Below are 14788 nucleotides of genomic sequence, written 5' to 3' on the forward strand. Positions count from 1 at the left end.
TTATATTTAACATTTATATTTATATTAAACATTTATATTTATATTTAAAATTTATATTTATATTTAACATTTAGATTTATATTTAGCATTTGGATTTAACAATTATTTTAACTTAATATATTTTTCATAATAAAATGAAATGTGAAGAATATCACAAATACTCCTCTAAATGTGATAAAAAAAACAACTGACTTTTAAAAATTCACTCTACATTTTTATGACGTTTTGGAGCTAAATGTTGCTGTTATTTTCGGTGTGCTCAACTTTACAAACGGCGCCCCATAATAAAGATCATTTAAACCAGTATAACAAAAAGTGTCTAATCTAAATCTGACTACCAACCCCAGCTTTAAGGGACCCCCTCCCCTCCCCACTTAGTCAGTCCCACTTTTCCCCCCATTACGCCCCTGTATAAGACACAATGTTTAGGTGTAAATGATATCACAAAAAGTAACATAAACAAATCTTACCACAGTGAAGTGTTAAAGACCTGTCCGTGTACCAATGAACGTTAAACACCTACAGTGGATTCCTTTTTCGACGGTTAAACTGTGACGAACGGACGAACGGACTTATCACCGTCTACACCGCGCTGCACATCAGGAGTGGTTGCCCGGCAACTACACAGACGCTTTTTTCACTTCCGGAAGTGCGTGGCTGAGAGGAAATATGGCGCACAGAGCAGGACATATACCGATAGTATTCATTAATTCATTTAATTCCTTTACATCGTTACTTTTATCCATTCTGGTATCTGTTGCTACATTTGACAGAGTCATCACCGACAATGCTTTTAGTGCCAGCCAAACAGCTACTGTCTCCATCGCTGCTGCTAGAGATCTACGGTGAGTTTACTGATGTGTGAAGTTACTGCTAGCTAGCTTTACTGTATGCTAACGGAAGAGGAGTAACAGTGATTCTTTTTTTTTGTTTAGCAGTAACTAACAGTCCCAGGTCACACAGCACACAGATACAGCTGTTTCTTCATCCCGTGTGTCTAAACTGTTCGCTTGTAGCCTCGTAACCCTCGCAGTGAATGCAAGGGAGACGTTTCCAAACTCCATTCAAATAGTTGTTAGTTTGAGGACTTCTTGTGTCCTGGGACCATGTTGCCATTTCATAGCCAGTCATTCAGTGATACTTGCAAAACACTCGTTTTATTGAGGATATCGGCGTATGAATGGTTATATTTTCAGCCTTTGTGCTGTCCTTTCTCCGCACTTTAAATCTGATAACGTTGCAGACTAATAATCTGAGATTACTCTTACTATTTTAGCATCTTACCATCGTTTTTCTGTCTGTCTGCCAGAATTCACCTCCTCTGATAAGCCTATCAGTTTAAGTACGAGGAGGAGGAGATGTTTTTTTAGTAGTCGGTCAGGACTAGTTATATAAAGGCATAAAGTTCGATGTTGACCTACCACCTAGTACAATTTTCAACTCACTACAGTTACACACTGTATTTTCTTGTGTACTAACATGTACATCAGGGGCGTCAAACTAATTTCAGTTCAGAAGCCACATACAGCCCAAGTTGATCTGAAGTGGGATGGACCAGTAAAATCATAACTAAAAAACCACAACTCTAAATATGTCCCTTTGTTTTAGTACAAAACAGTACAAGTAGATTCTGAAAATGTTCATATTTAATGAACTATTATTCTACAAAAACAGCTGTTGTATTTTTTTGCCATGATGAGTCTCATAGTGGGCTGAATATTTAACTCTTTAAGTACTGAAACCTGCTGCGAACACACCAAACACACAGTTTACCCATTCACCTGACACAGAGTGTAATGTTTACTGCAAAAGAACAAATAGATTATAATAATGAAGAAGGTAAAGTTGACTATTTTGGACCCCTCAGCTCCAGCATGAACAGTTTGCTTGCTGGACAGTGTTGTATGCAGGAGTATAGTACTAGTTTTAGTAGTTAGTGGATCATCTTATAGTGCACTAACAAATCTCAACCGGATTATGCAAACAGCAAGTCATCTATTTTCTCACTTTGAGAAAAAAGTCACGGATTGCGTTCAGGTGCGCCCCATCAGCCCTAGGATTTTATGCGACCCCCAGAGGACAAATTTGAAATAGTAGTTACTTTTATTGAAACATTGCAGTTAATGTCTTCTCTGTATTTTTTTTACTTTGCAAAGTCGTCCTGTGGACAGGATATTTGACACCCCTGATTTAGAGGTTTGCCAGTACAGTGGTATTATTTAATTATTGAATGGTCTTAATGTTCACAGATATTCGTTCATGACTTCACATTCCAACTATAGTGTAATGGGGATGCTCAGCTCTCTCCACTGCTCCCTCTTTTAATTCTTTTAATTAGAAGAATAGCAGAGGATGCTAGTCATTTTAAACAGGATCATGGATGCTTACTACTAAATGAGATAGATTTGATGTATTTCTAAAGACAGCGCTCCACTCACCAAAAAACTAACTACTGCTCTTTCTGTCCTGCTCTCTCAGGTACCTCTTGTATGATGTGAATCCCCCAGAGGGTTTTAACTTGCGGAGAGATGTCTATATCCGCATGGCCTCCCTGGTGAAGACACTCAGGAAGGAGGGGGATGATTGGGTATTGGTGCTTCCTCCATGGGGTCGTCTGTACCATTGGCAGAGCCCCAACATCCACCAGATGCGAATCCCATGGGGGGAATTTTTCAGCATCACCAGCCTGCAGGCCAATGTCCCTGTCATTGAGTATGAGGAGTTTATTGCAGGTTAGCTTTGAATTTAGGTGACTCAGAGGACATATTTCCTTATCTTGCATTTAAACACAAGCAGCTTACTCAGCTGTAGTTAATGCATATACTAATTATACACCAAGTATTTTTTAAACACTGATAGTTAAGCTGATTATAAGTGAGTTAAAGCCTAAGACTCAGCTCTGTGTTTGTGCTTTCCTTTGGTGTAGAGAATGGAGGCCCATTCATCGACAAGGTTCTGGTTCTGCAAAACTACGCTGAAGGATGGACTGATGGGAAATGGGAGGAAAAAGTTGATGAGAGGCCCTGTATTGAGAAATTGATGTACTCCAAAGATAAACAAGGCTACTACAGGTATTGCAACAAAGCACAAAACACTATTTCCAATCCACAGAATACAAATTTAAACCCTTTAGATGAAGTATTTAGACAGTTTTTGGCAGTAGCAGTGCTACAAGTTGTCCACTTCCTTATTATAGTGACATCACTGCCCAATCCTTCAATCCCAGTGAATGCTCAGACACACCAGCACAAATTTATCAAACAGGGATACATACATGCACATGATTCCCTCAATTCATTTCAAACAACTTTATTAATCCTTCTAGGGGCAATTTGCTATAAGCAGCCTCTACTAAGCTAACCATCACACAGTCTGCAGACACCAGCAACCTGCCAACAGTTTACTACAGAACATGAAGGAGGAGACAAGTGCGGAAGCGTATTGCATTCACGTGAGAAAAAAATCTGCTCAGTTTTTCTGAATGAACGAGTTATCAGGAGGCCCACCTGAAAATCAACAGCAGCAAAGTCCTCAGGTGCCTGCACAATGTTGACAAGCTAATAACAAAACCATCTATGTTACTCAGAGACACAAGTATCTCCCAATGTTTTAACCCTCCTGTTGTGTTGCGGGTCAAATTGAACCATTTTAAAGTAAAAAAAAAAAAAGATGTTAAAAGTATTATTTTGCATTTCTAATGTCACAGTGGATGAAAGGCTAGTGATGGTTTTCAGAGGTTCCTTCCATCTTAGGTAATATATGCCTTCCAAACCAGCTAAATACAGCATAAAAATCTGGGTAGCATGTGACAGAAGAGGTGTCTCCTGTTAATTTATCAACATCACTTCATGAAAAAAATAAATAAATCAAAATGTAAAATAAAATAATCCAAAATCTATGTCATGTAAATCTATTGTGTTTATATATTTAGGGCTTTTCAATGTATATTAAAAAAAGTTTTAACATGAATTTTCATAAAAAAGGAGTGAGTTATCCTCATTGAACCATGATCTTTGAGGATTGAAGAACACCATTGCACTAAATATTGATTTAAATGGTTAGTAATGGAGTTCATAGTGAGATTTAAAAAATGTTTAGTGGGATTTTGTTGGGTTCTGACACTTTTGGATCATTAGAAATGCCCCGGGTCAAGTTGACCCAGGAACATTATTGCCGTCCCTAAGAAATAAACCTAACAGGAGGGTTAAACCCAAAGCAAAATAAAACTGGATTAAACTGAACAACCGGGGCATGTTTACTTCCTTGCGTGGCCTTGAGGTGCTAATGTGATTTTACTATAGCAGTATGTCTTTAATTCAGAAAAACAGCGCAGGTTTTTTTTATTTACAAAAACTTTTCTTGTAATTCCGTGACAAATAACTCATTAATTCAGAAAAACAGCAGATTATTCTTTTCCTCATGTGAATGCAATACGCTTCCGTAGAAAAGTACACAACAGATTTGGCTGTCAAACAGATGTTGAAACTTAGATTAAGGAGGGAGGGACTCTTGTTTCATGTCAGCTGTGCATATTTTTGGTCAACTTATCATACTTTGATATGCACGTGTGACTTCTTTCTGGCTACGATCAACAGATTCACAACGAGGAGGCTCTTAAAAAAACGTGGACACAAGCAATGTTTTGGCTGTCACGTGAACAGCTCACTATGCTGTTGTTGTTATTGAATCTTGATAAAACAAAACTCATGGTGTTTACAAATTCAAAGACAAAGCCATTAAACCTGCCTTCCATTGCTACATCTCAGGGTGATGTGATTGAGCCTGTATCTTTTTATAAATACCTGGGATTTATAATTGAGGATTCACTGTCCTTTAAGCTTCACATTCAACAGCTCGTTCAGAAGTTGAAGGTGAGGTTGGGTTTCTATTTCAGAAACAAGTCATGTTTTTCTTTTGCCGCAAATAAAAAACTGGTTGATGCTACCTGTTGAAGAGGTAAAGGTAGGTAGGGCTAACTCGTTTTAGTGTAGGCAGTTTTCAGGACGGTGTATCGATCAGGATACATGGAAGGATGAGGAGACGGTGCGTGCACTTAGCTGCCGTACGGCCAGCAGTATTTATTTCCTTTCTCACACAGTTAAATAGGAATATTGTAATAGTCTGGAAAAAAATCACACACAGTAAACATATAAGGCGCTGGTACACAGTAAACTAAAAATGCACTGACATGTATAAATGTATAGGAAATAAAGGGATATAAACAAACACTCATGAAAATACTTATACACGAAATCAAACACTTACTTTTCGTCAGCGACTCAAATAAAACTGTGAAAAGAAGGAACAGGAGGAGCAGGTACACTATCAACTGGGCACACAAACTTCTGCTCTGCCCGTCTCTCCCCAAACATGCAAACTCTGAACGGAGCTTAACAAGCTGCATGACTCATGCATGCAGGCAGAGCATGACCATTAACCCCTTACTCCCTGAGCCTCTGAAACACTACCTTCATGCCTTTGATAAGATAAGATAAGAGATAAGATATACGTTATTGGTCCCACATTGGGGGAAATTATTTTGTTACAGCAGCTTACTACAGTGGGCCTAAAGGACAAAACACATTTGCAAAAGATGAAACACTTTTACAAAGTTGGAGACAAATTTACAGTTTGGAAAACATTTTTACATTTTATAAAACAAAGTGACATCAGCAAAACACTTTTCCCAAGGCCAAAACAAATTTACATTTAATAAAACAAATTTACAAAAGATGAAACACTTTTACAAAGTTGGAGACAATTTTACAAACAATGGAACACTTTTACCGTTAAGTCTGACTCCTTTTAACCTGACTCCGTTTAGTCTGAGGCTATGTGGTCTGATGCCGTTTCTTCTGAATTCTGACACATGATGAAGGTTTTGTGGAGATATGGCGGAGCTTTTCCGGAGACTTGATGCTTTTTCATCTGAGGTCTGACACCTCACTCTGAGACCTGAGGATGTCCTAATATGTAAACCATGTCGCTCCGTTTGGTTTCTCTCCATCAAAACAAACTAAATGACCCCTCACTCCATCACTTCTGGTATTTGGTACATTCCCTTTCTCTAAAAATGAAATGTAAATTTATTTTGGCTTTGGTAAAAGTGTGTTGCTGATGTAATTTTGTTTGGTAAAATGTAAAAATGTTTTCCAAAATGTAAATTTGTCTCCAACTTTGTAAAAGTGTTTGATCTTTTGTTTTTGTTTTGTCCTTCAGGGCCACCGTAGCTTACTACACGGGACAGGGGAATACAACAATGTACTTACATAGCTGAAGATATAATAGCAATAATAATAGTAATGATGAAAGGTAAAATAGAATAAAATGAAATAAAATAAAATATAATAAAATATGGCAATTATTACAGATGTATACACATTATGTATACTTCTATCTGATAAATAGATAGTAAGGTAAGTTATTGCATGGATAAAATTGCACCAGGTTATTTAAAAAAAACATACACAGTATGAAGAACTAATTATGGTGATGTTTTATATATGTATGTATGCACTCATTGCCTTCACTCTCTGAACACCATTTTTCATGGAGCTCTGAGGTTCATTACAGGCTGTTACTTTTGTTCTGAACCCCGTGATATGTTGTAATGTTTTAGAATTATGTGTTGTTTGTCTGCAACTTTTCTGGAATGTGCTGCTGCGATATTGGCCAGGACACACTTGAAAAAGAGATTTTTAATCTCAATGTGGTTTTCTCCTGGTTAAATAAAAAAAATAAAAAAATCTCGAGCATATGTCAATTGAAAAACCAGTTGTTCAACTTGTACGATCACATGGCAGTGAAGTGAAAGCTATGCCACGATACTTCTGTGGAGACAAAGAAGCTGACTTGTAATTAAAGAATGGAAAGTGTAGAACAGAAACACTCGACCTACTTTAGACAGTGATTGATTCAAATCATAGTGTTTGTGTTTTAAAGATATTAAACTCTACCTCTCTTCTTGCTCATCTCTCCTCACTCCATTTATCATGCACTTTTTAATTGATCTTGTTTGTGTGTTTCCCAGGGGCTGGTTTTGGGGCTTTGAGGAGACAAGAGCTCGAAATGTTACATGCATATCAGCCCAAGGCCATGCCTCAATCATGGCTCCGGTTCTTCAGAAAAACATCACTGTGACGTGAGTGTACAAGGCAACGCCTTGAGATAAAATACACTGACTGTAGACACATAAGAAGCTGCTTCAATGTGTTTGTTGCTGATAAAGATTTTGAGATAATAATCAAAATTTTATTGAGCTTGATTATTTCTGTAAATCCTTATTTCATGACTTAAGTTTTAAGCTTCTTTAAGGAGTTGAAATTAACTGAAATTAATACTGATGCCTCTTTCCAATCCAACAGTGTACGGTTTGATTATTTCTATATTGTCATTTTTAATGCATGAAACTGTTTTTGCAGTACAGTTGTCAGGGAAAGAGTGTTGAAGCATTCTGCAGAAAAATACTGTGTTCACAAAATCGACTGCCAAGACACAGAGAGGGATATTTTTGAATGTTAAAAGACAACTTGCACATTTACAGGGGAACTCAGGGGAAGAGATTAGATGTATGTTTTCACCAAAGTTGATGCTAAACAAAGGTTCCTCACAGGAGCTCTAAGTAACAGATTCCAACAAACAGACTACAGATTTTTTTTTTTACCTTTGCTCATGAGTCAGAAAAACATCTTACCCTGTACCCATGCTGGATTAAACATACAAAGATTGAAAATGTCCCTAAATGTACTCCAATCCAAAACACAATGAACTGTCTTTTCTTTACCGTCAACACCAACACAGGTCTGAGTAAGAGCTTGAGAGAGGGAAGCTCCTCTAATTGGACATTTCTGTAAAAGATAATATCTTTAATCGACTACAACAAATGAATACTGATACTGTAGGTGAGGTCTTTGGGTGTAGGAAGTGATTTGATTCTTGTTGTTGGTCCATAGGGACTGGGAAAGAGTCTGTGTGGGAAGCAAGAAGGAGAACACACCGACCATCATCCTACAACTATTAACTTTTTTATCAACCTTTTTTGTAGACATGTTTTATTGATTTTCACATTTTACAGGGTATTCAAAGAATGTATCAAAACATACAGAAACACATAACCCCCACAAATATTGTCAGAATATTAAACATATACAGAAAACGTAAGAAAATAAATAAGAAATAAGAGTAGCACTTAGATTGTCAGAGGACATTTTCAGAAAATTCTTGACAAAACCCTACAATAAATAAAATGACATTAAATTTGTTTTTAATAATAATAATAGTAATGATTTTATCAATATTTTTCATTAGACAACTACGCATGTTTCAGCTTACAATCCAGTCACGGTCACCTCTCAACTCAAACTCAGCTGTCTCTATTCATACAGCAGTTGTTTTCCTCTGACATCAGGCTTTGGTTGGGAAGCTCAAATGCTGTAGGGGAGAATGGGGTTGGTTGTCACACTTTTTACTGTTTTGATGATTGCTCATCATCAAAACATCTTTCAATAGTCATTCTTACATTAAATTGAAGATTAAGGTGTTGGCTTGAAATGTGTATCCCTATCATTTTCCAACTCATTGTAACAAAGAGGCAATTAACTATCAAAGACACTCTGACACATTGTGACAACCAACCTTCATGGGGATGGTTGTCACACACTATGGGGTTGGTTGTCACAATGGTATTTCAATGGGAAAAATATTTTTAAAAAGGCAAGAAGGCAGAACTTAATTTGAAAGTTTAATTGCACTGATAAGTGATAGGCCTACATAACTTAATGTATTTTAACATAAAATGATCAAGGAACATGAACAGGAAACACATCTTTAGGCCAGCCTATATAACAACATAAAGAACCAAACAAATAGGCCTAACAATAATGGCCTACTCAACTAGGCTACATGCAGTCACTGTCTGAGTTACAGTGATGGCAAATGTAGGGTCTGCGCACTCCAGCTCATTTCACCATGCATGATTTTGCCAACATATGGGTTGGTTGTTACATGTGACAACCAACCCCAAAGAGAATGTGACGACCAACCCCAACTGGAATTTTTTGCTAGCATCAAGGCTAATAGCCATTAGCTAGCTAGCTAATGATAATCTAAACTATAGCTTTCCCTTTGTAAGGGTAACACTTGTTTTGTTATAAACCCATCGTTTAAAAGCCTAGAAGAAAAATACTGAGGAGCTGAATATTTACAATTTGACATGAAAAACACATAAAGTCCTCTCACCTCAAGTTCAGCTGTCTTACTCCAGAGAAGACTATGTAGGTGAGCTCTGATCTTAATTCTGGAAATGTCCATACCCCAATTTAAGAGACAGCGCCCTCTGGTTGCGAGATATAGCGAGTGTGCCAACCAACCCGTGTGACAACCAACCCCGTTCTCCCCTACTGCTGTGTTGAAGGCTGTAAGTGGTATCAGTGTCAGGCGTCTGAAATCATTGTGATCCAATTGAAAAATGTTAACAGTAAAAATCTTAAGGGACGTTGGTCCATCTTTCAAAGTGAAACAACATCTTTCAGCTAGGTCATGTTGTCTGACCACAGCTGATGGTGGGAAAAAAAGAAGGGATAAAATACAGCGGTACTATGTAGGGAAAGCTTCTTAGGTCAAAGTTAATTTAATGCCATTAATCGTGTCTAATCCCATTGTCCTATCAGATGACAGATGAAGTGCAGGCTACTCCATAAGGACTATGTGACTTTAAAAGACACAGTCCTGGCACATGATTGATCATATGGATCCAAAAGTGTCACCCAGCCAAATCACTATGCACTCTTCTATACATTAGTGGAGTCTTTGATTCCACTTCTGTGAACACCTGAAATATGATCTGTCTTACTTGTAGTTAAAGAATGGTATCACTTACTCTTTCTTCTCTTAGATCCTGGGCACACTGAAGGGGATTAACTTGTTTGTAAAACTGATATCTTACAGATCTGTTATGCTTGACCGCGCAGAGACACTCCTTCATGATCACTACGCTGGGAAGGATTACTGGGATGTAAGTAAAGTAATGAGCTGATATATTTCACCTTTTTCTGTAAAAAATGATGGGTAGAATCAGCTCAGCTCAGTATCTCAGCTCAGAGACATTGCTTTGCTTGTAGCTGAAAATAACTTGTCTTATAGAGCTTTATAACTGTAATCGATGACTGACTCTCTTCTTTTTGTTTCCTCTGTATCTGTCCGTGTTTGGTGCAGACCCGCCGCAGCATGGTTTTTTCAAAGCACCTGCGACTCATAGGAGATGACTTCAGAGCAAAGTACCTGAACTCTACAGACAACAGAGACCACACAGTTTACAGTGAGGATTGGACTCGCATGAGAGTGAGTCAGTGTGTCTGAATGTGACACAAGGATGTGTTTGTTCAAAAGGGGATTAAGGCTGTTGAAATGAGCTAAATGTCATGCAGCATGAGACTGTTACCATCTTCTACATACATCACAACATTATTTATCATGTTCCATTATTTCCTGCTGTTGTCCTCTAAACACATCTGCAGTTCAGATAAGGTTTGTTTTTGTGCTTGCGTGCACCTTAAGAAAACATGTTTAAGTGTTGTAAACAAATTCAAAATAGGTGCTATTAAATCACCCATGTCTCATACTGCGGTTGAAGTAATCATTTGTTGAATTTTGCAGTTTTAAATATAGGTATTTGGTCACTTTAATTTGAAATCAACCATTATTTTAGGCTTCTAATGACCAAGTTTTGAGTTCCAAACAAAAAATACCTCACAGGTTTGTTGTGTTTTTATTTCCTCTGTAGTCTAAGCTAGGCTCAGCTAAAGGTGGTCCATACCTGGGGGTCCACTTGCGTAGGAAGGACTTCATCTGGGGGCACAGAGAGGATGTGCCCAGTCTGAAGGGGGCGGTCAAAAAAATGCGCAGCTTGATGAAGAAGCACAAACTGGAATATGTGTTTGTTGCAACAGACGCAGATGGTGAAGGTAAAGACACGTTTATACAGTATATTTGTTGTATCGATATGGATGTTTCAATATTTTTTTATAGCTCTTGAGTTATGTTTTAGAGGTTGGTACATTCAAAAGTGGTACTATTTTGTGAGTAATTTTAAACTAACTTTATTCTGCTGTAGAACTGAAGGAGCTTAGAAGGTTGTTGCCTGAAATGGTGCGGTTTGAGACATCAGCACAGGACCTGGAACTCCTAAAAGATGGAGGAGTGGCCATCATTGATCAGTGGATATGTGCACATGCCAGGTAAACTACCTCTGTAATATGTGTTTATTTCACAGTGAGGAGTGTTTCAGTCTGAGAGGCTTAAATTAAACCTTTAACTTTTTCAAGACTTTCTTAAAACATATGTGCTGCATGAGTGGCCAACTCACCTTAAGTGGAATGTAAATCTATCATTTTCATCAGGTACAAAAAAATTGTTTTGTACTTTGGTTTATGAAAAATAACCAGCAAAAAAAACCCAATACTTTGAAGAGGCTCTGCTGTCATTTATGTCCTATTCAAATAATACATTTTAAGCAAACACTACAGATTATTACCTCACCATGGTTCCTAAACTGTTCCCAAAGCCTTGTACATATTCTTTCACATATCTGTATGTAATTGTTCAAAGATCCTATGATGATTTTAGCTGGTTATAAAACAGACTGAAATTAATAGCCTATTAAAAAAGATGTATGTTTTTTTTGTCAGAAAACACTATTTTCTTGTGTACAAGACAAAATCAAAAGAGATAGGAGGCACTGTTCTGCCCATAGAGGGCGACAAACTCAACTAAAAGTGAAAGTTCCTCACAGTAGAACTAGGTTTCTTGACTATCAATCAGTCAGTCAACCTTTATTCATCTCAAGAGATCATCGAAGGGGAACCCTCATTTACAATGAGATCAAGTCATTTACAGTGTCATTTAAAAAAACAGTCACAAACAATTAACAATGCATCAAGAGTATCAAAGTCATCAAATGGGATAATTTTTTTTTTTTTTTTTTTGATTTGGAAATAAAAACATTTAAAAGGTCAAATAAAATAATAAAAGGAGGTGTTAGGGATTGAGTATAAAAGCACTAAAAACAAGAAGGGCAGATGATGCAAATGATAAAATAATACACACAGGTTAACCTAGCTAAAACAGTTGCAGAGCGGGGTTGAAAGGTTAAAAATTAAGATTCTGAATTGTCTGAAAGTTAAAAGTGCATTTAAATCAAGACACTGCTGCAACTTGTTCCAGGAGTCACGAGCAGAGAAACAAAAGGCAGTTTTTCCCAGTTCTGACCGAACTCGAGGAACAAGCAAAAGTAGCTGGTTTGAGGTGCGAGTCGGATTAAAACGGTCTGGGTATTTAAGAAGTTCAGTGAGGTATAGTGGTAATTGTCCTAAATCAGTTTTATAGATAAAAATATTCCAATGACTATAGAAGTGCTTCTCTTTAACTGATTTCTATTACACTTTCATGTTATTAAGTAAATTCCTATCTGGGTCTAATTCTAATTTGTTAACCACCACTGATGCTAAATATAATTCAACCCCAATCTGAAAAAAAGATGGGACACTGAGTAAAATGTTGATTAAAAACAGATTTTAATGGTTTGCAAATCATTTAAACATTATATTTCCTATCAAAGGTTGACTATGAAAAATGTTATTGTTTCAGGAATAATATGTGTTCATTTGGGGGAGAGACCAGTCAGCTTGCTATTGGCACACAGCTCAAAAGTCAGCAGCTGTGATAGTATGGGGATGCAATGGTGCAGTTTTTGGAGCAACATGTGCTGCCACCCAGACCACATCTTTCCCAGGGAAGACCTTTTAGATCCCAGCATAACAATGCCAAACCACATTCAGCACTTATTACAACAACAAAACACTGTATTAGAAGAGTGTCGGGCTATCACATGATTTTAAGCTGAACCAACAAGTGATTGCTTAATGTAAAATAAAAAAGGTTGTTGGATAACGAGTTTGTGCAGGTATATGTGTTTCACCCTTTAGCCAACTTAGAAACTGGTTTAAACTCAGATATTTCATAACCTTTGACTATTCTACCTACCCATGGAAAGTATTTGTGCTTGAAAAACTGGCCAGGGTGCCCGTACATTGTGTTCTTATGTCTATGATTTTCCTAGGTACATGTATCTTTTGTGTTAGTGTGAGTTTCCTTAATGTTTTCTTTTGTTTGTAGATATTTTATAGGGACATCAGTGTCCACCTTCTCTTTCCGGATCCATGAAGAAAGGGAGATCATTGGTTTTGATCCTAAAACGACATACAATCGATTCTGTGGGGACACTGAGAAAGAATGTGAACAGCCCACACACTGGAAAATTGTCTACTGATGTGACCTGTGACTTACCTAACACACGCAAGTGCCAAAACCAGTGTTTCAAAGAAGTGTTTAAAAAATCAAAGGGACATTAATCTGAACTATACATGATACGTTTACTATTTTATGATGTTTTGGTTTTTTTTTACTTTTTTTTTGGTTGAAGAGTTGTGCAATCAGGTCTATTTTGACCACTGTGACTGAACCTTATGAACAAAGGGCCAAGACTGTGCTGCCCAACATGTTTTACTGTCACGTTTAATTAGTCAATCTGCAAATAATTTGTAGGTTGCGTGTTGAACGTTCAAGCCTCATGCCTGCCTGTGACACGTGTCTTATGAGTGAAACAGATAGTGTCGTCTTTGACATTTAGTGAGATTCATAGCTGTTAAACCTCCCATGTGTCCGTATTTAAGTATCTTTAATGTACCACAAACACAACACGGAAGTGTCCCATAAGCACAGCATGAAGATAATGCAGTTTTTAATCAAAGAGATTTCTTTTTACAACAGATGTGTTTACCTTTTTAACCAAAAAGCTAGTCCTTTATTCCACATATACATAAGTATTCTGAACCTTGCTAAGTTTTCATTTATTATGTGCTTGCAGTGTTCATCCCACTTGCTGCCTTGTGTTTGCACATCGCTCTACTTTAAAGCGTGATAATACCACCAGCTACAGATAAAAATGTTAGGAAATGCTTCCAATCAAAGGACCACTTAAATAAAGACACTGCTCTCAAGCACCACTATGGGTCAAAAGCAACACAAGGTAGCTTTAAATATAACCATAACTTTCCTGTCTTATGATTTGTTAGAAAGTTGGCCTGTCTTCATTTTTTTTCTTCTAAAATATTTCAGTTTTCATGTGGAATAATATGTCTTGCTTTTTGATATTTGTATGCAGTGCCAGTATTCATATTTATTACGGTATTATTGATGTTGAAAAATATTTTCTGTACCTATAAATTCAAATAATAGATGATGACATCTGTCAGACATAAACTATTTGGAATAATAGTTTGAAGGTGATAGTTTCATTATCAAGATTTGAAATGCCACAGAGGAGCCACCGTGCCAGCCAGATGTACATTTGTTATCTGACAATGCATTTTTTGCATATCTGAGGGTGCCCACATTTTTGATCTTGAATGGGCATTGTCTCATGACATTGTTTGTGCACAAGATGTGTTCTTTTGATGTCTAATAAAGATTTTATCAGAATTCAAACATTTCAGGAAACAATAATGTGAATGAGGTAAACATGTTTTGTTTTTTTTAATCTATATTTCCAAAAGCAATGAATCACATAGCATTTACACACAAGAGTTCATCTTATTGGAAGAAAGCTTCTGAAAAATACTGCTTGATTATAGATTATCTGATAACTCTCATAATAGTTATTTCTTTGGCATTGGATGACTCAGCATTTTTACCAGCTGGCTTCCTGATACTCTTGAAGCTGTTATTGATATGT

At 37.0% G+C, this 14788-nt stretch overlaps 2 protein-coding genes across 3 annotated transcripts in view; one reads left to right on the forward strand and one right to left on the reverse strand.

Moving 5' to 3' along the window:
- Positions 1-583, reverse strand: part of LOC117820796 (tubulin alpha chain) — a 30553-nt gene extending 29970 nt beyond the window's left edge. Inside the window, exon 1 of one of the 2 annotated variants that reach the window (XM_034694732.1) lies at positions 471-569. The gene's annotated coding sequence lies outside the window, so the exon portion shown is untranslated. Of the gene's footprint in view, positions 1-470 lie in introns of both variants that reach the window. The other variant, XM_034694731.1, reaches the window with a different exon arrangement.
- pofut2 (protein O-fucosyltransferase 2) lies at positions 469-14541 on the forward strand. Its single transcript, XM_034694736.1, has 9 exons — positions 469-845; positions 2479-2732; positions 2927-3071; positions 7031-7141; positions 9946-10012; positions 10213-10338; positions 10781-10961; positions 11111-11234; positions 13171-14541. Exons 1-9 carry the CDS (start codon positions 670-672, stop codon positions 13322-13324), a joined length of 1338 nt encoding a protein of 445 aa, XP_034550627.1. The 5' UTR covers positions 469-669; the 3' UTR covers positions 13325-14541.
- Positions 14542-14788: the final 247 nt, after the last annotated feature.

The sequence above is a fragment of the Notolabrus celidotus genome, chromosome 10 (assembly GCF_009762535.1).
Source record: "Notolabrus celidotus isolate fNotCel1 chromosome 10, fNotCel1.pri, whole genome shotgun sequence".
NCBI lineage: Eukaryota > Metazoa > Chordata > Actinopteri > Labriformes > Labridae > Notolabrus > Notolabrus celidotus.